Raw genomic sequence first — 27,909 nt, 5'->3', positions numbered from 1 at the left:
CCTCACCGCTGTCAGCTTTCCTCCACTTTCACTTTTTAATAACTGAAATATTTTTTTTTTGTACATTTGAAAAAAATCCAAGAGTGGCTGTTGGCAGGAACCGCTCCGATTCATAAAACAACCACATTTACGCATGCGTCACATAATGGATGAGGTAAACAGTAGCAAAATATATATTATCTTCTGCCCTCCTAACAGCTAAATAATCCAGCGGCTATTAGGCGGCAGAAGGTTAGGTACATTTTATACAGAATAAAACAAAGTGCATTGAAAGGCAGCGCTGGTAGGGATTCGATCCCAGCACAGGCGAAGGTCAGCTCCAGCTGAGATGTACTCACTCCCCTAGTGTGATAATATCATATTCAATCTCATGCGGAAGAGGCTGCTCCGTTTCTGTGCTAAACACCGTCTGGGCCATCGCTGCATCTGCCACGGCTAGGAGAAAGACACTGGGTAAGAATACAGCAACCACAACATGAACAGCTGACATGTACCAGTCACACGAGATGAGATTTACCTGTGACAGCAGAGTGCGCTGCAGCTTGGAGCTGTTCTTGCGTAATGAGCTGCTGAGAAGGGGACATGGGGACAAAGTGGATCTGCAAACACCAAATCCATTGTTAGAATGCAGAATAAGTGCCAAGTCATTTGGATATTGTAGAATTCTAAAGAGGTTTGGTTGTGGTGCATTAGCACTGCTCCTCTTTAGCAGTACCAGGAAGGATTGAACATTAGTGTTTTTTTAAAAAAAAAAGAGCCAGTATATTTTTATTTTTACTTTTCCTTTATATTTGCCCAATGTAAATATTAATAGGTGAATGTATAGTTATTACCCTATCGCTTTGGGTTTTCCCTTGCTATTATAACGGTGCCAAAAACTCTGTTGCCCCTTAGTATGGCATAAAATTATAATGTTCATTAACTGGCTGGCCAAGAATGTTCTTTATCGCCTCCGGTATCCCTTTTTCCGTAATATAAACCTCTAGAAAGTATCCAGTAGAGAGAACATGCAAGCACAGAATATTCAACTCTCAATGGGGGTGTGGTCCGTTAAAATCATCCAACAACAGAAGTAAGAACCTTCTACTAATACTGCAAAGATAGTTGATATTTTGGAGATGGATCTAGGAGGAAGGATTGTTTGCCTCTGTGGATATTGGAAATAATTACCTGGGGGTCTTGCAGGAACGGAGTGCCTGATTCATACTGAATGTGTGTTATCTGACCATCCTGGACCTGCGCGTCATGAATAAGGAAAAAACAAAATGAAAACTTTTTCAGTGGCAAATAAACACATACAAGCACAATGCAGAGCTGAATATTTTCATGCTGAAAGGAAACCATAGACTGATTTTATTCATATAAAGTTAACCATCTGCTGGTGTAAAGAAAGTACAAAAGTTACAAAGTAAAACTAGGTATTAAAATAAAAAACCTTCCAACCTGGATACTAGAGAACGCTTCATTACACCAGCCTATATGAATTACTGTATAGGTATGAACTGATGGTGGATTAGATCAGATTCTCGTTTGTTCCTAATGATTACATTGAAAATTTGCAATTTGAGGTTTGTTACCTGAGTAGAGACTGTGCAAACTCATGGCTGGAAGGCAGGTCAGGCCAAACAGAAAAAGCCTTCCTGCAAATAATCTGCTCCAAAATTTGTTCCAAAGCAAAGATGCAGTTCATTGGTTTCTTGAACTTATAAAAAATTCATACCTGAATATGATGTCCATCTGGTAGCACAACATATTCTTGAGGAATTAGGTGAGGGATATCTTCCTGAGAGATGATGTACTGTACCTAGATGGGGGAAGATATAGCGAAAAATAAGACATTATTTTAGTAATTATGAGGGCTGCAGCAGGCTGAAAATCTCTGAATTTGTATAGAGAGAGGTGAGAGTTTATGATCTAGTTACCTGGTTATCTGCTGTGACCAGTTGTTGCAAGGTCTGTCCATCCGCAGTTGTGATCTCTTGAATATAAGCTGTATCTTCCTAAAATCAGAAAAAAATGTAATCAGAGCTGAATCCAACAAACGGAATCACCTACAACCAGGCCCGGACTGGCACTCTGTGGTTTCTGGCAAATGCCAGAGGGGCTGCTATAAGGTCCCATAGAAAGTCAGTGTTTAGTGGGCTGGTGGGGGCTGTTTGGGCCTCTGTGTACCTGAAATGCCAGGGCCTATTTTAATTCTCAGTTCAGACCTGCCTACAACATCTGAAACGGAGACATGGTATGACCTACGAAAATTGGAGCAGGAGCTGGACAATAATATAGTTAGAATATTTCCCAAATGAACCAGCTGGAATACAGACTTGGAATGATTTCATAGAAAAGAACTAAACCAAATAAAGGAAATGTGAAAAGGGAGGATCAGCATTCAGTCACAAAGTATCACCAAAAACAATATCTGTCCTGCAAACCTGTCCGGCCATGGCTTCCTCTTGAGTCAGGAATATATGCTCCCCTTCTAATGATGGTGCAGGTGTTAGATCTGTAAAGACCGAATGCAAAAATGATTGGGTTCTACACCTCACCCTACAACCTCTTCATTAAAACTCATTTCTCCCATCCCTCCCTGACCTTCATTCTCTTGCTGCTCATTGTTCTTTCCTTGATGCAGCCTCTGGATGTGGAACTTTAAGTGAGCTTTCCTAGTAAACCTGAAATGGACAGTAACAGGGACGGGGACATAACAAAGATGGTTATATTAAATGTGACAAAGTATGCAGGGTTGAGGAGAGAATAGATGTGAGAGAACAGCACAAGCATCAGATGATAGCGGAGAGAACTGGTAAGGAAATGTATAGGAGGAAAGTGAAACCATTCTCACCTCTGCCCACATACGTGGCACGAGTGTGGCCTTTGGTTGGTATGGATCATTGAATGCCTACGCAGATCTCTCTTATTTTTGCAGGCAAAACTGCACTGGTCACAGCGGTGAGGTCGTCGATCGCTATGCACAGACATGTGATTCTGAAAGAGGCCACACATTGAGGGATAGCTGCAGAGCATTACAGGAAACAGTAGGCAGGAAGAAAGAGGAAATATTAGCAGAAAATGGGATGGAAAATGACAATTATGGCATAAGGGTTTATTCGGATTCATGTACTGTGGTCTTACATGTGTTCTCAGATGTATATTCTTTTGGCATGGGGGGGGTAGGGCTTCTCAATCAGCTGATTTATTTCATATATTGTTTTTATAAGAGTTGGCTGCTAAAACTGCCTGTTGTTCCGCACCCCTTCTCTCGTTTTAGAGGACGTTCTGGTCATTCTCTACACCAGTTAATTCTAAAAAATGTCTTTAGAAAGGTTAAATCAAAAGCATGCTATTTTTGTACGCTCAACTTGTGTGAGGTAGGTCCAGGTAACCCTTGAGCACTGAAGGCAATTGGCCTGAAGGCAGAAGGGATTATGTTAGGCCCCTGCTAAGTGGACCTTGCTAGGCAATGGTTTGCCCCATGAGGTATTGCCTTCATCAGATTATAACCCTTAGACCAAGTTTATTGATGACTAAAGACTCGCTAGAACCCCTGACCATCATCCACACTCCAAATCCCAGGCATTTGGAAAAAAAATAATACTGGTTTCCCCTGGCTAAATTCTAACTCAAATTCCCCCATATATTTTCTAATTCTGGCTATAAATCTCAGCAAGTAGATTGTGGGTGCACTGGAGCCAGAGATTTGGTAAGGCCTCTACCACTGCCGAAGTGAATGATGATGGAAGGCTGCAAAAGAATGCATTCTTACCCTCACTTCCGGCCAGTTTGCAGCAGTAAAAATGCAGTCCGGGCATTTAAACCCACCGCTAGGCACATGTGCTCTCTTGTGAATCTCCATCTCAGATCGACCCAAAAAGGTAGTACCACAAAGCTTACAGCAAAACTTCTTGGCTGCAGGGGCAGCAGGAGAATGATCTGAAGCGTGCTGAAGAAAAAAAAAGACAAATATTGGTTATGCAGGGGGAGAGTTAGGTGAATGGAAGTGCTCAAATGAATTAGGCATGTCACTTGGGAGTCAGGTGGTTGGAGCCATATCACATGGGATGCTAAAAAAAAGCGCACAACAAAACAATGTTACATAATTAGGCCTCACCTCAGCTTGCTGGGGTTTGTGCAGGAGTTTGCCCTTTAAGTTTTCTCCTAACAGTGTTGATCCCAGAGAAGCAGTTGTGTCACTGCAACCAAAAACAGAGAATATAAACAATGTCAGAGATTCAGTGCCACACACCCCGATCCACCACCCTCTTCTTTATTCTGACATGATTGCTTTCTGTCCCATTTAGCTATTGCTCAGTAAGTCTGTGCATGCCTGAATGTGAGTAGCTTTAAGGTCCTTCAAATATAATGTTCTCAGCAGTTAGCAAATCCCTGTCTTGTCTTGATTTGCATAACTTTATCTGCATCCTCCCACCCATATAAACCTTTTCTGTTTCTATATTTCTTCCCCTTTCCACTGTCCTATCTTCAGGCCCAGTTCAACCCTTCTCTCCCATGTGGTTCAAACCTGCACAGTGAAGTCTGAATATTTTCTGAGTTTATTAAGCTGTATTCGGCAGTCGTGAAGGCATTGTCGATAGTGATCTGCTGTACAGGCCCTTCATATCCAACCTCTTGAACGTCTGCATCCTCATAGTCGGCCTCTTGCACACTCGTTACTTCATTTCCTTCCACACGTAGAGTTAGGACCTGAGCCATGTGGGGTTCATGAGCAATGCTCTGCGAGTTCGGAACCTCCCCACTGGATCCGGATTTTACTACTGCCACCTGGGAAAAACAGTGGTACCTGCATTGATACAATATTCTGTGCATACACATAACTGATGGGGATACACAGGAACAACATACCGTTTGCTTCCTTTTATCCATATAATGTGTCTATTAAAGGGGCAGTAAACCAAGTTTTTAATAAGTGCAATAAACTGAAGTGGCTCTGAACACACTTTTTGCATATTGTTTTAATCACAGAAAAAAACTAGGGTTTTTATTATTCCTTGAGCTAAACAGGGCAATGTATTTTTTTTTTTATTTAAGTGGCAATGGAGAATTGTTTTGCTTTCACACTTGCCATCACCCCTGCAATTAACGGAATTCGTTGAACTAGAGAGAATGGGTTTTGTATAAACAACAACTTCCATGCACCCCTTTGTTCTGATTGGTATGGCTTACAGATAAGAAGTTTTTCGCAGGGCACTTACTGTATATGTGCACTGGTAATCTGATTAACTACCTTGCAAGAATCAGGTTAAATCATGGAGTAGTTTTCAATTTCTCGGTTTAGCTCAAGAAATGAAAAAAAAGTAGACTTTTATTAATTAAATAAACAAAGAAAAACCAATGAGGTGTGGAGATGAAGAGATCTCACATTTTGTCACCACTTCCCCCCCCCCCCCCCACCCTCTTGAAAACCAGTTCAGGCAGACCAACAAGGTCCAGTACTGCTAGACTTCAAAAATTACTTCTAAAACTTCACCTTTAATAACCAATATTAAAAATGCAATACAAAATACAATCAATACACTGCACACATGCCCACACAGCACATCAGCCAGGCCAACCCTATTCATTAACATTGAACATGTGAGGAAATGCCCCTTTAAAGGGCATGTAAAAGCAAAAAAATAAAATCCCATTTTTACTATTTTTTTATATTTTTTTAACTTTTATTTTAATAAAAAAAGAATATCTCTCTATATTATACTTTAATTTTTAAAAAAATGTGTACCGTTTTTAAAAGAAACATGACTGTATGCAGTGAAATTCCCCCTTCGTTTTACTTGCTCTGACTGCTGCGGATAGGAAACGGATAGACGGTCCCTAACTGCTCTGCAGGGAAACGTTCATACTTTCAAACGGCAGGGAAGCAGCTTTGTTTGTTTCTGTAGAGCAGCTGTCAACCGTGAAGAGATTCTTATCCGCAGCAGTCAAAGCAAGTAAATGAAGGTGGAATTTCACTGCATACAATCAGGTTTTTCGATAAAAACAGTACAGATATTTAAATTTGATAATTGATGACGATCCCTAAGCTTAGCCTCCCAACAGAAGTGCAGACCACACTGAGCATGTGCATGGTCTTAGTCTTGCAAAGATGTTTAACAAAGTTACAAGATGATGACCCCTGCAGCCAACTTTGAAAACATAAATGATTTGTTTCATTAGGCTTCTGGTGGAGAAAGTTCATGTTTATGTTTAGTATACAAAATACAGCATTTCTGGCATTATACTATTTTAAACTTTAGTTCCCCTATAAGATGTCTCTTTCTTGTGCTAGTTGCCATAAGTTTACCTATCAACCCCCATAGTCCACCGATAGATTCATAATCCCCTTATACAAGATGCAGGTGTAATATAATGTACCTGAATGATATGCAGCTATGCCTTTAGCTATTTACACACCAGCAAGAGAAACATCCTCCTAAGTAAGCTCATATCCTATACAGAGAGATACCATAGTACTAAGTAGGGATGCACTGAATACAGAATTCGCAGAATCCTAATTTGCATATGTAAATTAGGGGTGGGTAGGAAAATCACATGACTTTTCATCACAAAAGAAGATTTTTTTGAAATTTTTCCTTTCCTGCCCCTAATTTGCATATGCAAATTAGGATTCGGTTCAGTATTCGGGCCGAACCTTTGACCAAGGATTCGGCCGAATCACAAATAGTGGATTCGGTGCATCACTAGTACTAAGTCACTGAATGTCTTTTATAGTATAGTCAGCCTCTGAAGGAATGAAGGCACCAATGGAACAAAACAGAGAGAGAGGTTTAGGGCATAACTGTCACAAAATATTTATAGAACAATCAGAATGACAAGAAGCGTCACAATCAGCCTGTCACACTACTAGTCATAATCCAGGCATAGTAGGATCTTAAAGTGACAGCCGTCATTTCACTGGGCCTCAATCGTTAATTGTCTCTGTCACAAATAAACTTGCAGTTGGCAAATCTATTATCCTGGCACATATCAGCCTCTCTCTTCTGTATATGGGAGTATAAGAAAAAAACTTAACAATGCTGACAAGACCAGTCCAAAACTATCCAAACATACTTGCAGAGGGCCTCCTGTGCCTTCCCTTCGAGTGCTCATATTCAAGAGGAGATCAAGGGCAGCCCGAGTTGCATATTCTTCCCCTTCCTCTCCTGCAAAACAGAAGTTGGGGATTAGACTCCTGTGCTCCTGCATACATTGACTGCAAGATATTAACTACATTTTACATCATCTGACAACCTGCAACAGGCCCAAAGGTCTCACCTTGCTCATATATGATGGTAGCAGCTCCAAGCCCGCTCTGTGATTGCTCCTCCGCTGGCGGCTGTGTTGTAGGCTGAAGTATTTGATAACTGAGCCCCGCTGCATCCATCTATTGAGGAACAAGATATAATATGTCACAGCCATTTCTGGTCAACAGTTCCACCATATGTCCCATTAGCATAGACTTTCTCTCCATCTGCTTGTCTAGATTTTTACCATTATCCTAGTCTGTCATCATCTTAAGCAATTGTCTAAAAAAACTTAATAAAGTTGCCAAGGCTGGTATTACAAATTTACCGGCAATGTCGTTGCTGGTAAATTGAAGGCAAACAACCCCTTTAAAGGACCAGTAACATTCATTTTTTTTTTTTAAAACAATTCGTTTGTACTTAATGAAAAAAAACCCACCAAGACACATTTAACTTTAAATTCGCAAAGATTTTGTTAAGAAATAACTTACCGACTATCCGCTTGTGCTCCTCTTCATAAACGGCAACGGCCATCGTGCGGCGCTCAATTTCTCCAGGAGAAATGGAGCGCGGCACGATGGATCGTCGCCCTGTCATCATTTCTGAAGAGGAGCGCAAGCGGAGAATCTGTAAGTTATTCCGTAAAAAAGACTTTGCGAATTTAAAGTTAAACGTGTCTTGGTGTTTTTTTTTTCGTTAAGTACAAACAAATTTACAAACAAAGTTACTGGTCCTTTAATGACATTACAAACACTTCAGTTGGTTTCAGATAGTTCACCAGAAATAAAGACTTTTTCTATTTCTAATATTCAAGTGGAAAGTTTCATTTTAAACCTTCTCATTAGTGATGTGAGGGCCAACCCAATACCCGCGGGTCGGGCAGGTTCGGGTCGACCTCGCACTGCTCCTCGCGGGTGGCTGGCAGGTGCGGGTTGAACTCTTCTCCTGCTCTCCCCGCCCGCCACCTTCATAATGCTGGCTTCTGACTTCCGGTTTTATAGTCACGCGTCTGCTTGCCCCACCCCTTTTGTGAAGTCATTGTGACGTCATCGGCGGGGCGGCTCTATAAAAATCCCCCGGAAGCGAGGGTGCGGGCAGGCGCGGGCTGGAGCAGGGCGGGTTAGGATCAGGAAAACCCTGACCCACACATCACTACTTCTTATGTCTTCCTGAAGCAACTTGGTTGTTGCAGGGGGGTCATCAGCTCTGCAAACTGTTCTAAATTGATACATTGAGTTGATATATTTCTTGTGTTTGTCCCTGCTGAGCAGAATCACTAAGTTTCATTACAGGCAGCTGTTAGAATTGATACAATAGTTGCTAATACTCAAGAGTTGCTGCTGAGAAATGTATCAACTAATGGAGCCAATTGTAACAGTTCTGAATCTGCACCGGAATTACTGAGCTGTCCAACTGAAACGCCTGAGACAGGGACATTAAAATTTAAACTTAGATTTTGGCAAAACATTAAAAAATAAAAAATGGAAAGCAATTGAAAAAAAGTCTATTTCTGGTGAACAATCTGAAAACAACTGAAATGGAAAACGTGTTTGGGAGGTAAACAACCCCTTTAAAATTGAGCTCCTGGCCACCTAAGCCCTTAACCCTCCCCAAATTTTCCTTTTTCCCTTCCCAATCTCCCCTTGATCCACTCTCCTTTGCCACACCCTTATTTACATCATGGCCCACCCACAAAATTTCTAGCCATATGCTTTTTAAAGGATTTAGTTCCCCTTTAACTTGTATTTCTCCTTTGTGTCCTCCCACCCTCACCTTTCAAGCTTCAGCATCATAACCTAACATTCAGACTGAATTCTTTGTATCATGCATTACATACATTGTTACAGTAAGGAAATGTACTGAATTTAAAGGGAGAGAGTGGTGTTCTGAGACAATTTGCAATTTATTTTCATTTATTGTTTTTGAGTTATTTTGCTTTTTATTCAGCTTTCGATCTAAGCAATCTGGTTGCAAGGGCCTATATTACCCTAGCAACAATGCACTGATTTAAATGACAGACTGGAATATGAATAGGAGAGGGGCATAATAGAAAGATGACTAATAAGAAGTAGCAAAACCAATAAAATGTGTAGCCTTGCAGAGCATTTGGTTTTTAGATGATGTCAGTGACCCCCATTTGAAAGTTAGAAAGATTCAGAAGAAGAAGGCAAATGATTAATTAAAAAAAAAAAAACTATGAACACAAAAGTGAAGGCCAGTTGAAAAGTTGCTTAGAATTAGCAATTCGTTAAAGGTAAACTCCCCTTAAAGGAGAAGTAAAGGTTAAAATTAAGTAAGCTTTATCAGAAAGGTCTATATAAATACACCAGTAAACCCTCAAAGTAATGCTGTTCTGAGTCCTCTGTCAAAAGAAACACAGTATTTCTTTCCTTCTATTGTGTACACACGGGCTTCTGTATCAGACTTCCTGTTTTTATCTTAAACCTCCTTGCCCCAGGCATGAGCATGCTCAGTTTGACCTCTGTCCCCCTCCCTCCTCCCTTCCCTGATGTAATCTGAGCCCAGAGCTATGAGTGAGCAGGGAGAGACTCGGGCAGGAAGTGATGTCATACCAAGCTAATATGGCAGCTCCTATCCTAAACAAACAGAGAGAGCTTCTAGAGCTGTTTACTCAGGTATGGTAAAGCATTCTGCAGAATAAATATAGTGTTATAGCTTGCACTATTATGCGGATCTATTGGAAATAAACGGCCTCTGTAGCTTTCCTTCTTCTTTAAATATAGTGCTTAGGGTTTTGGTACCAGTTCCTTAGCATATTTCCTTACCTCAGCCACTGTGTTTCACTTTTACTTCACTTTAAACCTTCTCTATGTTGGTATGACTTAATACCAGAGGAAATCATTAATTTTCCACTGTAATCTTTCCCTGCTAACCCCATGTAATTGTACAGCTAGCATTTCTCAACGTCACCCACCCCAAGGCTCCGCTACCCAGCTCCTCTCTGCTTACCACTATTTCCTGTGGCGAGGAGGCTTGGTTCCCTGACTGTTCATGTTGCTGCTTGAGCTCCTCAATTTCCTGCATAGAAAAAAAAGGTCTCCGACGACTGGGAATTTCCTCAGGGTGCCGCTGAGTCCACTCACTATACAGGAGTGGATGTCGGCTTTGCACATGGAGCCGAAGATTCTTCTTGTGTTTGGTAGTAAAGTGGCAATGGTCACATGCAAAGGGCTTCCCACCTAAGAGTAACAAACAGAGACCAATGACTTTGTTAGACCTCCCTGTAAGCATATATTTGGGCACAAAGATAAGATATGGATCTGGTAATCTACCAACCTGCATGTTTGGTGGCCATGTGGGACAGCAGAAAGTCCTGCCGGTAGGTGTGGTATTTACACTGACTACACTTGAAAGGCTTGTCGTTCATGTGTGTTAGCTGGTGATTTAGGAGTTGCTTACGATCCCCACAAATATATTCACAGAACTCACACTTGTACCTGCAGGAGAAAATGGATGTTTAAGTCAAAGTGTGTCACTTACCCTCACAAAGGCCTACGTGTTCCAATGCACATGGCAACCTGTCAATGGGTTTTTTACATTAAAGCTATTTGCCTTTCTATTCTGCCCATGTCTGGCAACATCGGATTTTTATTATATAATTCTATTCAGACCATTTCCTATTTTTATTCCAGTCTGTCCTGCTTACTAAGCCAAGATCCTAGCTTAAAGGGGTAAAGGGGTTGTTCACTTTTAAATTAACTTCTAGCATGATGTAGAGAGTGATATTCTGAAATAGTCTGTGGTTGGCAAATTATTCAGCTTTGTTCAGCAGCTCTGCAGTTGCTAGGGTCTAATTTAATCCAGCAACTAAACCGTGGTTTGATGTCAGTGACCCCCCCCCCCAATTTGAAAGCTGGAAAGAGTCAGAAGAGGAAGGCAAATCATTAAAAAACTATTAGTGATAAGAAAATAAAGACCATTTGAAATGTTGCTAAGACTAGGCCATTCTATAACATACTAAAGGGGTTATGTGATAAATGGCACTACGTTTGCCCAGGAGCAGTATCCCGTAGCAACCAATCAATAGGTAACTTGATTTACTGGTCACGTGTTTAAAGGAGAAACAAACCCCTTAAAAAGAAACCCTACCCTCCTACCCCACATAGACCCCCCTCCCCCCCCCCCCAGCTAAGCTGCTACCCCAGGCAAATGCCTCTACCAACGTTTTACTTACCCCTCAGTGCAAATTCAGGGATCGGAGTTCACGGCAGCCATCTTCCGGTTCTTCGGTAATTTGAGAACGAGATCGGCGTGGCAGAACATATGCAGTTGGAGCAATTTCCCGGATCGCGACAACTGCGCATCAGCCGAAATTGAGGGAAGTTGCCGAATCGCCGGAAGAAGACACGAAGACCACCAAGATGGCTGCTGTGAACTCAGATCCCTGAATCTGCACCAAGGGGTAAGTAAAAAGTTAGGGGCATTTGCCTGGGGTAGCAACTAGGCTGGGGGGGGGGGGAAAGGGGGTCTATGTGTGGTAGGGTTTTTTTTTTAATAAGGGGTTTGTTTCTCCTTCAAAAGCACACACCTTATTGGTTGCTATGGGTTACTGCTACTGGGAAAACGTTTTATTACATATGGGGGTACAAGTTAAACTGAAGGTTTAAATTTTAAACCAGAGACATGCAATGCAAAAATATAAAGAATAGAAAAAGTTTCCATTTTCAAATGTTGTAAGGATATGCCTGCCTCTATAATAGTAAGGGTTAAAGGAACAGTTCAGTGTAAAAATAAAAACTGGCTAAAATTGATAGGATGTGCAAAATAAAATCTGGTTTTGTAACCAATCGGTGGAAGCCAAGAGAGCTGCAAAGCAGAAAGTAGTGTTCTGGCTATTATGTTAGACATTCAGTCATTCCAGCATTATTGAAAACATATTTTATTTTGCACAGCCTTTCTATTTACCCAGTTTTTATTTTTATACTGAACACATCCTTTAATTTCAAGGTGTACTGCCCCTTTAAAGTCTTGTCTCTAAATCGCTAAGGCAGAAGATGCTTATAGTTTGGTTTATACATTAAACATAACAAAGAGCCGTTTTATTACCGAGAAGAAGAAAAAAAAAAAATCTTATTTTAAAACAATAAAGGCCTGAATTGGCATAAAAAAAAAGCATGTAATAGATTGGGAAAAACCAGCACTTAGCTGAAACCCACCACCTGGGGACAGCTGAAATAACAACACAGAGTTACGCAAGCCCCGAACTGCAACCAACTCACTACAACGCATTCCTGCCGCTGTCATCACTTGTCAGGGTTATTTCCCTTAACTAAAAGGCACGCCTAATAAATGTCCTGGAAATCTTGGTTGATGCAGTAAATAGCTGATACGGCTTTATGGGGTTGTAATATCACATGGTCCGGGATTAGTGGGAAGGGGTTAAGAAGTTGGTGGTATCTGTGAGTATGCTGTTGCTAATGGCTCTGTTTATAATATATTATAATGTTTATAATATGAGAGCCAACAATACCACGTTATTTATAAAATGATTATAACCCAGAGAAAACACTTAGGAAAAATTGCAATACAGCTCTTTTAATATTGTGGTATATGCACAGAGCATATTTTGCTTTCGCCCAGTAACACTCCACCGTTCAATCGTTCATCCATTTGTTTTTCTCTGAATGAAATATTAAAGGAAAACTATACCCCCAAAATGAATACTTAAGCAACAGATAGTTTATATCAAATTGAATGACATATTAAAGAATCTTACCAAACTGGAATATATATTTACATAAATATTGCCCTTTTACATCTCTTGCCTTGAACCACCATTTTGTGACTCTATCTGTGCTGCCTCAGAGATCACCTGACCAGAAATACTACAACACTAACTGTAACAGGAAGAAGTGAGGAAGCAAAAGGCAGAACTCTGTCTGTTATTTGGCTCATGTGACCTTACATGTGGTTTGTATGTGTGCACAGTGAATCGTACGATCTCAGGGGGCGGCCCTTATTTTTTAAAATGGCAATTTTCTATTTATGATTACCCAATGGCACATACTACTAAATAAGTATATTATTATGATAATGGTTCATTTACATGAAGCAGGGTTTTACACATGAGCTGTTTTACTCAGTATCTTTTAATAGAGACCTACATTGTTTGGGGGGTATAGTTTTCCTTTAAGAGGCATATTTAAAATGACAATCTACAAAGGTGTAACTGGCGCACCTTGCCATTTTTCTCTCGCCTATGTTGCTATTCTCTCAGACTGGCTCGGCCATAAACGTATTCATAACTTTCCATAGTAATCAACTTACAAGAAGCCAGATGGTTTGATCTTACGGGAGGGGGTAAGGGGTTATCCAAAACTGATCAGCAGTAACATAGTCTGTCCAGGGACAAGTAAAAGTCAGACTTGTAAGGTTAGATGTTGTTTTACAATCTAAATGTTTGTGTATGCGAGACACTTACCTGCTCTTCCCCACACACTGCAGGTGAGTCAAAAGGTGCATCTTAAAGGTATATCGCTTTTTGAAGGCTTTGCCACACTGCAGTTAAAACAGAAGCTATTGAGAACACATTATCAGCAAGTAACTACACGGATAGAATGCATGCTAGCCAGTTACCTTATCACACATGTGAGGTTTCTCAGCACTGTGTATCTTCATGTGTTGCGTTAACCTCTTTTGCATGGTGTATATACGGCCACACACGGGGCATGGGTAGGAAGCTGGTATTGAAGTCTGCATAGAAAAACAGAGGTGTTGCGGCTCAGTAAGGAAGAGGGCACTCAAAGGCTATAAAGAAAAGTACTTTGCATATCTGGCTTTGCCTAGCCCTTAGTACTCTAAAAAAAACATAAATGATAGTATGGCATGGGTTTAGCATAGCTGTGAAAGTAAATCTATAAGATTAAGAGCGAAGTGTTCACATACAAAGCAGGCAGGAGGTCTCTGTTCTGTAAAGCTTACATTCATAATAAACCGAGAAGCCAGTTGAAGACCAGAGAACAGATCTGGAAGGGTTTCGGTTTAGGCAAGAGTGAAGTCTCTTCTGTACATCCCATTCACAATTGTTTGTAGCATCTCAACATTTTTAAGCTAGAATTATATGGGCCATCTAAGAAAGAGACACCAAATACACTTCTTAAAGGAGAAGTAAAGCTTAAAGAAGAAGCAAAACCTACAGTTAAAAAACCCCTACCCTACATAGACCCGACCCCCCCCCCAGCCTAGATGCTACCCGGGCAAATGCCTCGAAGTCTTTACTTACCCCTCGGTGCAGATTCTGTCCAGCGGAGTTCACGGGCGCCAATATCAGCCCCTTTGGTAATCCTTGGGTCTTCTCCCCAAGCTTCCGCAATTTCTGTGCGTTTTCGGCACATGCGCAGTTGTTGCGATGCAGAAAATTGCTCCAACTGCGCATGCGCCGATATGGTACGTATTTCCCGAAGATTACCGAAGAGAAGAAGATGGAGCCCGTGTACTCCGCTGGACAGAATCAGCACTGAAGGGTAATTAAAGACTTAAGGGCATTTGCCCGGGGTAGCACTTTGGCTGGCGGGGGATTAGGGAGGGGGGGTCTATGTAGGGTAGGGGGTTTTTTAACTTTAGGGTTTGCTTCTCCTTAGAAATGTTGTACATTGTGTTTTGGGCTTTTGTATCAGCCCGATGCAACCACAGCCCTTTAGCAGTAAAGATCTGTGTCTCCAAAGATGCCCCAGTAGCTCCCCATCTTCTTTTCTACTGATTCACTGCGCATGCTCTGTGTTGCTGTCACTTTCTGAGCTTAGGGATCGATCGATAGAATAGAAAAGTCACAATATAAGGCTGATTAGTAATTAATACAGATAATTAATAAATGTCAGCACAGAAACCAGTGCAACTAGCATCGGAAATTTAATGATCAGCCCTGTAGCATCAGCTTATATTACAGACCAACCTCATTTTCTGCTGGATAATTAGTGATGACCCCTAAGCTTAGCTTCTCAACAGCTACTCAGAGCCTACTGAGCATGTGAGTGTCACAGACACTTTCCAAGATGGTGACCCCCTGTGACAAGTTTGAAGTCCTGGATCATTGCTGCTATTGACAAGCTGAAACTTTAGGCTGGTGCAATAAGTTCAGTATATAAAATATGGCATTTTTAGCCGTATTTATTATTAGGTTTTCATTCTTCTTTAAATATCGCAAGAGCTTTCCCTCAGGACCATCCCCCTAAAACTATGAACAGAATGTGAAATCATTGGGCAAGGACAAACCGATTAGCGGCAGATAAATAATGCCAGAGGATCTAAGCATCATACTGTCTATTGTAGGAAAATCACCAATGAAAAGTCTTGGGCTTGTCTGTTGCCTCGACTTAGTCTGCTACCTTTGCCTTACTAAACAGCAGAGAAAACAAAAGGGACTGGAGTGGTACATATCCCTGTTGAAATCAGTTTCAGGGTGTGGTAGCAGACGATGTAACTTGAGGATAAGGACTCTTGAGGACACAGGGAAACATAAGAGCAGACAGGGATGGAGGAGGCAATACCATGCAGCTGAGGTATAAGCAGTGTTGCTAATCATCAGTACATTTACTGGCAGTCAGTAAAAATGAGGTTAGTGTTTTCAGAGGCCAAGCTTAAATATTGGGTTTGATGTATTTACCTTCTCAGATTTCTTCTTTCTAAAAGAAAAAAACAAAAAACAAAATGGGGGGGGGGAGAAAGAAGGAAATTCCATTATTGTACACAGTTTTTTAAGGGAATAAGATGCTTACCACATAGCAATGGCATGTGTTATTTATTTTTTGTAGACATCAGTATGAAAGACTTATACCTTATTTACAGCTTAAAGGGATACTGTCATGGGAAAACATGTTTTTTTTCAAAATGCATCAGTTAATAGTGCTGTTCCAGCAGAATTCTTCAATTTTTCAAAAGAGCAAAGAAATTTTTTTTATATTCAATTTTGAAATCTGACATGGGGCTAGCCATATTGTCAGTTTCCCAGCTGACCCAGTCATGTGACTTGTGCTCTGATAAACTTAAGTCACTCTTTACTGCTGTACTGCAAGTTGGAGTGATATCACCCCCCTCCCCCCAGCAGACTAACAACAGAACAATGGGAAGGTAACGAGATAGACGCTCCCTAACACAAGATAACAACTCCCTTTAAGGTCTAAGAACAGCACTCAATAGTAAAATCCAGGTCCTGATTCAGTTACATTAAGTAGGAGAAATAACAGCCTGCCAGAAAGTAGTTCCATCCTAAAGTGCAGGCACAAGCCACATGACTGGGGGCAGCTGGGAAACTGACAATATGTCTAGCCCCATGTCAGATTTTAAAATTGAATATAAAAAAAAATCTGTTTTCTCTTTTGAGAAATGGATTTCAGTGCAGAAGTCTGCTGGAGCAGCACTATTAACTGATGCGTTTTGAAAAAAACATATTTTCCCATGACAGTATCCCTTTAAAGGGGTTGATCACATTTATATCAACTTTCAGTGTTATAAAATGTCTTTTCCATTGCAACCTTTCAAATGGTTTTCATTTTTTTTTTCTAATAGAAAATGTTTCTAATGTTTTTACATTTTCTTTTCTTCTGCTTCTTTGCCGCTGTTACATGCCGAGAGACCCCTGCAGCCAAAAAACGATCGTTTTGTGAAGGTACAATGTTTTGGTCACTGTTGTTTTTTATTACGTATCTTTCTATTCAGGCTCTCTCCTATATAATCATCTTCCAGGCCTTTATACAAACCACTGCCTGGATGCTAAGGAAAACTTGACCCTAGCAACCAGATAGCTGCTGAAGCCCCAAACTGGAGAGCTGCTGAACAGAAAGCTAAATAATTAAAAAAATGAAAACCAATTGCATATAGTCTTAGAATATAAATGTCTATATCATATTAAAACTTAATTTAAAGGTGAACCACCTTTACTTCACTAACTGGAGATAGAATATTTATTTTATTGCACATTAGCAAAAACCTAATTTACCTTTTCATTTATAACTTAAAGTCTAGCAAAACATCTGCAATTACGCCAAGTGCCGGGGCTGTCTAACATTTTAAGAAAGTACTGAACTAAAAAAAAAAAAAACCGACTGTGACCCAAAATTAACAATCCATAGTATCAGATGACAAATGGCTACCTTAATTACATTATTTTAACTCATATAACACTACTAATTGTGATGAGTGCTGTATGCAATGCTCAAGTAGAATAAATCCATGCCCATACAGCTTTGTGCCTGAGGCACAGGGACATCTCCAAGGTCAAAGACTTCAAATAAAAATAGGCCTTTTCGAGCCAAAGTCAAGTAACCACTGAGCCGTGTACTAATCTTGCTGCAGGCAGTACAGTATTATGTTCATCTATTTCTCCCTAAAAAAAAGTTAATCAATGCAAATCAAGCAGACAGAAAAGGTTTTTGGTAACAGAAAACAAATGCTGCAAGGGGATGTAAAGTCAAAAAATGAAATTCCTTTAACTGGTCCACTGTCTAAAAATAAACCTATTGTCAATATACTTCCATTAAAAATTCTGTACCTTTTTCATAAAAATCATGATTATCTGCGCACCAGCTCCCCCTTCTCTCTATGCGCATGGACTTGCATGAATTCCTCAACACGGCAGGCCGGCCTGTGGCTGCTTTACTTCAAGATAAGAGATACTTTAGGTCTTTTCGTTCCTAAAGCTGACCTCCATGACAACTCCACATGCTTTCCCCGGACACTACAGAACGCGGAGGAGGGGAGATTGTTTTGAAGTAAAGCAGCCGCGGGCTGGCCTGCCGTGTTGAGGAATTCATACAGGCTGAAGTCCATGCACATAGAGAGAAGGGGGAGCTGGAGCGCAGAAATGTATGAATTTTTAATGGAAGTATATTGACAATAGGTTTATTTTTAGACAGTGGACCCGCTAAAGGAATTTCATTTTTTGACTTTAGAAAATTAAACCCTAAACTTAAAAAAACCCTACCCTACATTGACCCCCCCTCCCACCTCCACTCAACCTAAGTGTTACCCTGGGCAAATTCCCCAATGTTTTACTTACTCCTCGGTGCAGGTTAAGGCATCGGAGTTGACGGGCGACATCTTTAGTCGCTTCGGTATTCTTCATAATGAGACCGGATCTTCTGCAATTTTCGTGAGTTACGGCGCATGCGCAGTTGAAAATTGCTCCAACTGCGCATTCGCTGGCATGCTGGTCTCATTTCCGAAGAGAAGAAAATTTTGCCCATGAACTCCGATGCCTGAATCTGCACCGAGGGTTAAGTAAAACATTAGGGGCATTTGCCTGGGGTAAGGCTGGGGAAGGAAGAGGGGTCTATGTAGGGTAGGAGTTTTTAATATTAGGGTTGAATTCTCATTTAAACTTCCTGCACAAAAGGAGGATATCAGGAAGACTGGCCGACTTACCGGTCATCTCTATGCACAGCTGAGTGTCTGACCACATCCTTTTTGTAAACACTTGTGTACTCACACTCTTCACATTTGAATGGTTTGCTTCCCTTGTGATTATACATGTGCTCCTAGTATAAAACAGATATTATTACCGACAGCCTTATAAAATAATTATTGTCAGACTGGCCCTATGTTAAGTCTGATCCCATGCGCCAACCCCGGGTTAGATACCCTTTTACCAACCAACCCACTCACCTTAAGTGAGGACCAGCGCCGGCACTGATAATTGCACTGCTGACACCGGAATGCTTGTGGATCGTTACCAACATGTGACATCACGTGAAAAGTAAAATCATCATGTGTGAGGAAGCTGGAACCGCAGATTCTGCAGATGAAGGGCCTTAGAAGACGTTTACTAGGAGGCCTGTAAAACCTGTGGGACCAGAGATGGCAGCTGAGGAATGCCAGTGTCCAAATGCCTTCATTTTATTCTATTCTGTGCTGAGCACCAAATACCATTTGCTAAACCTTTGTCATTAAAATCTACGATAGCTACTAGATAAAAACCACATCTCCTGTAACAAATCCTACACTGAAACGATCTTCCGTTATACTAGACAAATCTACACTTTACTGCACTTTTTCCTTATAACTCACCGACTACCTCTGAATCTACGATACTTTTTCCCACGAAGATGTTTAGGAGGGCGGCCTCGCATTCTTTTGGGTGGACTCTGCTCCTCGGGCATTGGCAAGGAAGCGGGGTCCTTGTTCTCAAGGTCAGAGTTTGTAACACCCTGATCTATCTGGCTTTCATTGCTGGACAGTGGGATGGGAGCACTGTCTAGTTTAGGACCTGCAGGTACAACATGATTACTATCAACAACATAGCAAATGGGAAGTGTGTGGGTAAGGGGGTGTTTCTCACCATCAATGCGAGGAATCTTGCGTGGGCGACCTGGCTTCCTACGTGGTCTTTCTTTAATGAGTATCCCATGAGCTGATTCTACATTATGGTTTGGTGTATCTTCTCCTGGGCTATAATCACTGTCATCTGAAATAAAACAATGTATAGGTATCAACAATAAGTGATCAGTCGAGAGGAAATGGCAGTGGACAAAAATGTGTAAGAGTTTATATAGGCAACGTAACTTCTTATGGCTTTGGCCTTGTTTATTTTAGCTGATCTTTATTTGTAGATTGTGCTGCTGCCCAATTTTCTAAGATACAAGAACTAGAGGAATGCTTAAAGATCATGCAGCCTCTCCTCTAATGGACACTGGACAGTGAGCTGGAGCTGCTGAAAAGTACATATGTTTATGCCATTTATCTGTGTATATACATTAACGTAGGCCAAATAAGGCCCCAAGCATGTCCAAGGTCTCCATAAACTTCTTTGTATTGCATTACCCTTTCATAATCCAGCATCCAAACAGCAAAAATAGTTCAAAAACACAAAAAATCTTGGACTGTACTGCCCATTACCATTTGGGTCATCAATTGCACCAGCATCCACAATATCATCATCTTCTTCCTCCTCTTCCTCCTCTCTTGGCCTCACGACTTTCCCTTCATGGCTTCTATTTTCTTCTCTGGAAGCTGAAAAAATAATGTCAAGTATTCTATAGAATGCCAGTATCATCTATAAACCTCGTACTAAGTGAGGTGCCTTGACTGAATTCAAAATTTTGTCCTAGTGACTGGCATTATGAGCAGCAATCAGCATGGCTTCATGAAGGATAGGTCATGTCAGACAAATCGGATGGCTTTTTATGATGAGATAAGTAAGATGCTGAACAGTGGTGGGGGGGCAGTAGATGTGATCTATTTGGATACCGTGCCCCACAAACGACTGTTTTCTAAACTAATGTCTGTTGGGCTTAATGAAGTCGTATGCACATGGATAGGAAACTGGCTACTGGATCGGGTATAGAGGGAAGGCTGTTAATTGTACATTCTCTACTTGGAGTAAGGTTCTTAGTGGGGTCCCTCAGGGCTCGGTATTGGGTCCACTTTTATTTAACTTGTTCATTAATGACTTAGGGGAGGGTGTTGTAAGTAATGTATCAGTGTTTGCAGATGACACAAAACTATCCAGCCCAATTAATTCCATCCAGCATGTGGCAAACTGGCAATCTGGGCAGCTAAGTGGCAAATGAGATTCAATGTTGATAAATGTAAAGTCATGCACCTGGGATGTAAAAATATCCAAGCCACTTATACTCTTAAAGGGGAACTATCGTGAAAATGAAAGTTTTATATAAGCTTTATCATACTGAAATAAGAAACTTTCTAACTAGTACAAATTAAATATTCTGAATTGTTTCTGAAATAATCAAGTTTATCTTCACTATCCCTCTCTCAGCATCTGTTTCTCTTCATTCAGCAGTTGGGTGTCAGATATTCACCGACAGTTAGATCCAATATATCTAATAGGGGGCTTTCTTTCTTAGCAGATGTATTAGAGCTCACTCAGATAAGTGATACAAACTAAATCTAACAAAATATTTGCCTTTTGCACAAATCCTGCATGTAGAGAGACATGATGTCTGGTTATTTTAATAGAGTGAGCTCTAATACATCTTGCAGGCAAAAGGAGCTCCATAAGATATATTGGATCTAACTGTCAATGACTGACACCCAACTACTGCAAGAAGAGAGAATGAAGAGAAACAGATGCTGAGAGAGGGATAATGAGGATAAACTTGATTATTTCAGAAACGGTACAGAATTTATAATTGATTATATTTAGAAAACTTCTTATTTCAGTACACTGACACTTATATAAAATTTAAATTTTCACGACAGTTCCCCTTTAATGGGACTGCACTAGGCAAATCCATAATGGAAAAGGACCTTGGAGTCCTTGTAGATAATAAACTTGGCTGTAGCAAGCAATGCCAGTCAGCAGCATCAAGGGCAAATAAGGTCTTGAGCTGTATTAAAAGGAGCATTGATTCACAGGAGGGGGTTATTCTTCGACTGTAAGGCCCCATGTAGAATATGCCGTACAGTTTTGGTCTCCAGAGCTCAAACAGGACATTATTGAATTAGAGAGGGTACAGAGAAGGGCAACTAATCTGGTAAAAGGTATGGAAAATCTTAGCTATGGGGAAAGACTGGCGAAGTTGGGGTTGTTCACTCTCAGAAGAGGCACTTGAGGGGGTATAGGATAGCTATGTAGTTACCAGTAAGTCCTTCCAGCTCACAGTAGCTCATCCATTCCGATTAGAAGAAAGGAGGATCCGTTTAAATATTCGGAAGGAGGTTTTTTACTGTAAGAGCTGTGAAGCTATGGAATTCTCTCCCTGAATCAGTGGTACAGGCTGATACATTAGATAGCTTTAAGAAGGGGTTGGATGGCTTTTTAGCAAATACAGGATTATGGAAGATAGTCCAAGTTGATCCAGGGATAAGTCCAATTGACATCTAGAGTCAGGAAGGAATTTTTCCCCCTCTGAGGCAAATTGGAGAGGCTTCAAATTGTTTTTTTTGCCTTCCTCTGGATCAAATAGCAGTTAGGCAGGTTATATACAGACTTAAAAGTTTGAACTTGATGGTCGGGTGTCTTTTTTCAACCTAACTTACTGTTACTATGAATTTAAAAATAATTTACCGTTGTAAATACGTTTGGATATAAATCTCAACAAATACAGCTTTATTGAGAAAACAAACATATTTCAGCTTTACTTGTTCACAAGCCCTGTATAACCCAAATCATAACATTGCCAATATATATGTGTGCCAGAAAAACAGCCCCATGCAAATCAGGACACTCATCTGAATTTGTTGCTGCGCAGAACTCACTTACCTGCTTGAACATGGCGCTCTTTCACATGACGAAGCAAGGTGGCTTTGGATGTGCTCTTGTATTTGCACATCTTGCACTTGTATTGCTGCACAAAGACCACTTCCACCATTTCCTCTAAACTTTCCGCATCAGCCATACTTTCAGTAGCACAGGAAGAGCCATGGGCTTGGTAGTGTTCACCAACAGGCACAGAAGTCACCGTTACGGAGGAGGCTGCAACACATTCAAGAACCCATAAAACATTCTCTCACATACCTTGTATGAAACATTTAACACATGTTATTTATCTCCAGGCTCAAGACTTCAAAAATTGGCACCAGACACCACCACATCCTACTACCTATGGCATAAAAATGGCAAGCAAAAGCAGATTTTGCTGAACTCCCACAAAAGATGGAGCACAATGTAAGGAATTCCAATTAACATTTACATTTAATAATAGAGGCCATCTGTACATTTTGAGCTGTGCCTATGCATTTGGCTAAAGATTGTGATCAACAACACATCACGATTACATCACACATGCACCCAATCTGCTGCTATACTCACTATTATCTTGCTCCTGAAGGATCAGGTATTGGGTGATCTCAGAGTTGCTGCCTTCGGGATTTGTCACAATACAGCCTGGAATCGAAGAACTTTTTTTAAAGCGAGTGAGAAAAGATATTGGTGCACATGCATAAAACACATCATAGTTGATGAAGAAAGATTAAAAGAGCTTATCTTACCCTGAATTATCTGGGGAGCATTAATTATCCCATCTACAGAACCAGAAAAGGCTGTTGCTGGTGTGTCCGACTGAACCAGAATAGAGCTTGAGCCCTCCGAGAGAAGGGACTGATAAACACTACTTGATTCAGACACAGAACATTGGATGGATGGTATCGGTGCACTTGAGATCTTCTCCTAGAAAATAAAAAAAAAAAGATCCTCAAAGTAGACAACAAATATGAGAATTCATAAAAGACAAGCAGTTTATAGAAAAATAAAACAAACAAAGAAAAGAAGAAAGGCGGCATTTACTGGATAACTATGGTATACGATGTCTCTGTGCATTTCCCGGGTGGTATTTGAGCTGTGTCTTGAAGTCAAATCTTGGATATAGACGTGATCTGAACTCTGAATTGTGCCAGGTTCCTGGACATCCATGTTATCGGAGCTCTGAGCTGAAAAAGTCTGTCTTTTGTTTGGATCCTGAACATCAACATTGTTGTGGTTGCCACTCTTGGAGTCCGTTTCATGTGCAGGTTCCGTGCTCAGCACTTGTGAGGCCATATTATCTACTCTTATACTCTGCTCTTGAGAGTCCATTTTATTTGCATTTTGGCTGATTGTTTTGGAGCACTTATCTTGGCTTGGTGTCACATCTTTGTTGTGGGTGTAAAGTGGACATTGGCTCATGGCTTTCTTGTTTGTATCAGTGTCATCTGGCAGATTCACAGTTATTTCCATACTTGCTGAACTCTGCTTTACAGTTTGTTCTGGAGAGCCCATGGCATGACTCATGTTATGAAGTGTTTGTATTATAGCCAGTTCCAAGGTGCCCATGTTGCCTGGGTTCTGTTTTAGTTCTTCTTGTGAACTCAAGTGGTTTTCAATGTCTTTTGGTGTTTCATTTATAGCCAGCTCCTGGGTGCCAGTATTACCTGGGCTTTGTTCAATTACCTCTTGTGTGGTTTTACTTTCTCTAATTTCATTTATATGAGGTTCATGTAGGTCCAAGTTACCAGAATTATGTCTTATTTCCAGCCCTTGCCAACCTAATTGATTGTGATCTGGCCTTACATCCAGTTTTATATCTGGATCCTGAGTGCAGGTTTTATTTTGGCTCTGTATATTGCCCGACTCCGTCAAAGGTATGTCCATTTTATGGCTTTCTGTGCTGCCTATACCCTGTACCAAACCAGCCATTTGTTTGGTGGCATTTAGTGGTTCAAGCAGAACGTGCAAAGTCTCAGCATTAGTGACATTGATGCACAAGGGTTTGGTGGTTTCCTCCTGAACAGATGACTCTTCCATGATTAGACCGTCGCCATCTGATTTCATATTAACATCTCTAAATAGAAATAAAATATTAGGGTTATAATTAAGAGAGGGGATGAGTATGTGCATTACGTAAACATAAAGGTGGGTACATGCTTTGAAATAATGGTTTCTGTAATGCCTTAAGGCTTTAAAAATACTCTTTATATATGACCTAGACTATACAAAGAGGAAGTACTACAAAAAACAGTGGAAATTCCCTAGAAAGAAGCCCAAGACATGAGGAGATGTCATTAGTCTGGTCTCTGTAACAGTATGTGCATGAATCACTACTGAGGAAGTGAGCAGGTTCCAGGTGTGACTCAGACCCAGTGTCTACTTCCACATCAAATAATCACAAGTAAATACATGCCTAGCCCTCTCTCTGATAATTAGCAATTATATAGCAGGCTCTGGCCAGTTGCAAAACAGCAGAGACCAGGCCCTAAAGATATACAGATGTCTCAGCTGTTACAAAAATAGATATAGGTTTTTTTGGGGTGGGGGGGTTAATAAGCACACGCACAATAAAATGAAAATATACAAAGATTGCAGACTTTTTCATATTAAGAAAGAACTGTCTTGCAAACTAGAGCAGTTCTCTAGTTAGCAATTTCAGCAAATGACCCTAGCAATCATGCATTGATTTGAATAAGAGACTGGAACATAAATAGCAGAGGGCATGAATAGAAAGACGAGAGTAGCAATCGCAAATGTGTAGCCTTGCAGAGAATTTGTTTTCAGATGGGGGGTCAGTGACCCCCATTTGAAAGGTGGAACGAGTCAGAAGAAGGAGGCAAATAATTTAAAAAACGGCGATGGCCAATTGTAAAGTTTCTTAGAACTGGCCATTCTACAACATACTAAAAGTTAACTGAAAGGTGAACCACCCCTTTAATAATATCTGCAACCTTATTATAAAAACGAAGCACCACCTAACCCAATTATGAAACTCAAAGCCTTACATCCAATTCCAACTTAATGTTCACTTGGAATTTACTGTATGTGTGTTTACGGACCATGGGGCAAAAAAAACCCCATAAATACTAACTTTTCTCCAATCGCTGTATTTCATAACCACCAAGCAGTGTGCAGTATTTACTGGTCTGCTGTTGAAAAGGCCCTGCTCCGTGCCCGATTAATCAATATAAATGTCCCCTAATGTCTATTAGTCTACTAGACTGTAAGAACCTTGACTCAAGAGCCTGGCTTGTTGATGCTATGCCAAGTGTAAATGTTCTCTTGGGTTGCATCCACGAAGAAACATCACTGGTAGAATCTGTACTCATATACGCACACACATTGTACCTATACGTAGCAACTTAGTGAGTGCTGATGCATTACATTGGAACCATAGAAAAATAAGGAGTGGATAGCACCCCAATCACCTAATTAAACCCTTCTAAAGTAGGAGAGCAGCTAGATCTTTAGTTGTGGCACGGCCAAAGGCAAAACAGACTTTACAGTCAAGATCACCATTATTGCTATAAAGCAGACCATCTCCATCATGCCCTGCTATAGTGGTAGCCCCTCAGTGTTTCTATTTAAAGGGACACTGTAATGGGAATTTTTCATTTTTTTTTTAAACATGTCAGTTAATAGTGTTGCTCCAGCAGAATTCTGCACTGAAATCCACTTCTCAAAAGAGCAAACAGATTTTTTTTATATTTAATTTTGAAATCTGACATGGGGCTAGACATATTGCAAGTTTCCCAGCTGCCCCCATTCATGTGACTTGTGCTCTGATAAACTTCAGTCACTCTTTACTGCAAGTTGGGGTGATATCAACCCCCTCCCTTTCCCAACCAGCAGCCAAACAACAGAACAATGGGAAGGTAACCAGAACAGCACTCAATAGTAAAATCCAGGTCCCACTGCGACACATTCAGTTACATTGAGTAGGAGAAACAACAGCCTGCCAGAAAGCAGTTCGATCCTAAAGTGCTGGCTCTTCCTGAAAGCACATGACCAGGCAAAATGGCCTAAGATGGCTGCCTACACACCAATATTACAACTAAAAAAAATACACTTGCTGGTTCAGCAATGAAATTTTATATTGTAGAGTGAATTATTTGCAGTGTAAACTGTGTAATTTAGAAATAAAAAGGACATCATAAAAATCATGACAGAATCCCTTTAAATCGTTGTTCTGCAACACTCTGCCATGTGCACAGCCCAGGGCACTCACCCCTATTCAGAAAAACAGCACTAAGAATGGAAACACAAGTATTCCTAATCAAACGTCATTGCTGCCAGATAGGCAAAAAGCATTAGATTAGTAAACCAGGTTTCTTGTCTAAGGTTTATGATAAATGGAGACCACCAGGCCTGGACTCACAATCGGATTCTGGCAAATGCAAGCGGGGCTGCTGTAAGATCCCATAGACAGTCACTATTTATTGGGCCTGTTGGTGGGGGCTGTTAGGGCCTCTGGGTACTTGGAACACCAAGGCCAATTTTGAATTTCAGTTCAGACCTGGAGACTGCACAGAAAGTTGAAGTGGTAAAGGATGACTATGTTAAGAACTCACATTGCATTAGACTGTCTCCAACATCTTTTCTGACCTGACATCTGATGCACCGAACAGCCCCAATAAATAATGAAGGTCTATGGCATCTTACAGCTATGGTTGCCACCTTTTCCAGAAAAAAATACCGGCCTATGTTTTTATGTGCTTTTTTCCTATAAATAACATTGGCATCAAGCAACATTTTTACAGACCAGGCCGATAAAACACTGGCCAGGTGGCAACGCTACTTTACAGCAGCTCCTATGGCATTTGACCGAGTCTACAGATTGCCAGCCTGTCCCTAACTGTCATGTCCCTGACTGTCATCATGGCGCTTCCCTAAGAATCAAATTAAAATCCACTGTATGATGGCTTAGGGAAAGCCGCTGCTTGAAATACCCCAACATAAAAGGGTGACATGTAAATTGTACACCAACAGTATATCCACAATGACTCCTGTGTTGATATTCTCAGATGCAGCCTTAGATTTAATAGGGAACTCCATGTCATTTTATTATTCAGTACTACACAAGAGAATTGTGGGAGCTGCTATAGTGTTCAGGCATTGTCCATACACTCAGATCTGTAAGAGCAGAGGCAAGCCGTATGGCAGCGATTATTTACATGCAGATACAGATGTGTCCTAGGCTGATTCACAAATGGATTCAGAATCTCATGGGGCTTCTAGTTGCACGACACTGTAAGAAAGCAAGGAGGCTTCCCAGAAAGCTTTGCTGGTCACAAAAATCATTACAATGCGGCTCCACGGTGAGTGGAGAGAGTGAAATGAGAATGGGGCCTTCTATGAATCATACCGCCCACTCCGACTTTCGTACTACAACCCCGCACTCCCGGATCGCCGTTTAAATGTCCAGATCTTCGGCTCCTGCCGGCCAGCTAAACCCAAACGTCACAGCTCTCATCTCGCGAGAGGATGATGTCACACCCATCAGTATATAAGCGCGGT

General features: G+C 40.9%; 1 protein-coding gene across 3 annotated transcripts; it reads right to left on the bottom strand.

Annotated features, from left to right (window-relative positions):
• Positions 1-16: 16 nt before the first annotated feature.
• On the bottom strand, positions 17-27,909 carry znf335.L (zinc finger protein 335 L homeolog). Of its 3 annotated transcripts, none has more exons than XM_018235172.2 (28): positions 27,758-27,909; positions 23,434-24,466; positions 23,139-23,316; positions 22,960-23,034; positions 22,411-22,623; positions 20,085-20,198; positions 19,528-19,653; positions 19,257-19,455; positions 18,855-19,032; positions 18,615-18,727; positions 15,859-15,877; positions 13,833-13,949; positions 13,678-13,754; positions 10,533-10,693; positions 10,206-10,435; positions 7,267-7,375; positions 7,063-7,154; positions 4,517-4,776; positions 4,106-4,187; positions 3,761-3,937; positions 2,840-2,982; positions 2,590-2,669; positions 2,430-2,500; positions 1,923-2,000; positions 1,721-1,804; positions 1,171-1,236; positions 518-599; positions 17-435 (listed from the first exon to the last, which is right to left on the bottom strand). In XM_018235172.2, exons 2-28 carry the CDS (start codon positions 24,454-24,456, stop codon positions 335-337), a joined length of 4,248 nt encoding a protein of 1,415 aa, XP_018090661.1. In that variant the 5' UTR covers positions 24,457-24,466; positions 27,758-27,909; the 3' UTR covers positions 17-334. The 3 variants fall into 3 exon arrangements, 2 of the variants coding, with proteins under 2 accessions (XP_018090661.1, XP_018090662.1); XM_018235173.2 differs by lacking the exon at positions 27,758-27,909 and adding an exon at positions 27,567-27,749; XR_005964002.1 differs by lacking the exons at positions 17-435; positions 518-599; positions 1,171-1,236; ... (1 more) ...; positions 1,923-2,000; positions 2,430-2,500 and having other exon boundaries at positions 2,840-3,010.

This window comes from Xenopus laevis, chromosome 9_10L, assembly GCF_017654675.1.
Source record: "Xenopus laevis strain J_2021 chromosome 9_10L, Xenopus_laevis_v10.1, whole genome shotgun sequence".
Classification (NCBI taxonomy): Eukaryota; Metazoa; Chordata; class Amphibia; order Anura; family Pipidae; genus Xenopus; species Xenopus laevis.
The sequence above is the reverse complement of the archived record's forward strand: the minus strand, read 5'-3'. Positions and strand labels throughout refer to the sequence as shown.

Coding starts and splice junctions, on each gene's coding strand:
- znf335.L (XM_018235172.2), bottom strand. CDS start 24,456: ATGAAATCAGATGGCGACGGTCTAATCATGGAAGAGTCATCTGTTCAG. Junction 7,155..7,266: donor TACCATCATATATGAGCAAG/GTGAGACCTTTG, acceptor TCTGTTTTGCAG/GAGAGGAAGGGGAAGAATAT. Junction 4,777..7,062: donor GCACAGGAGGCCCTCTGCAA/GTATGTTTGGAT, acceptor TGTTTTTCCCAG/GTGGCAGTAGTAAAATCCGG.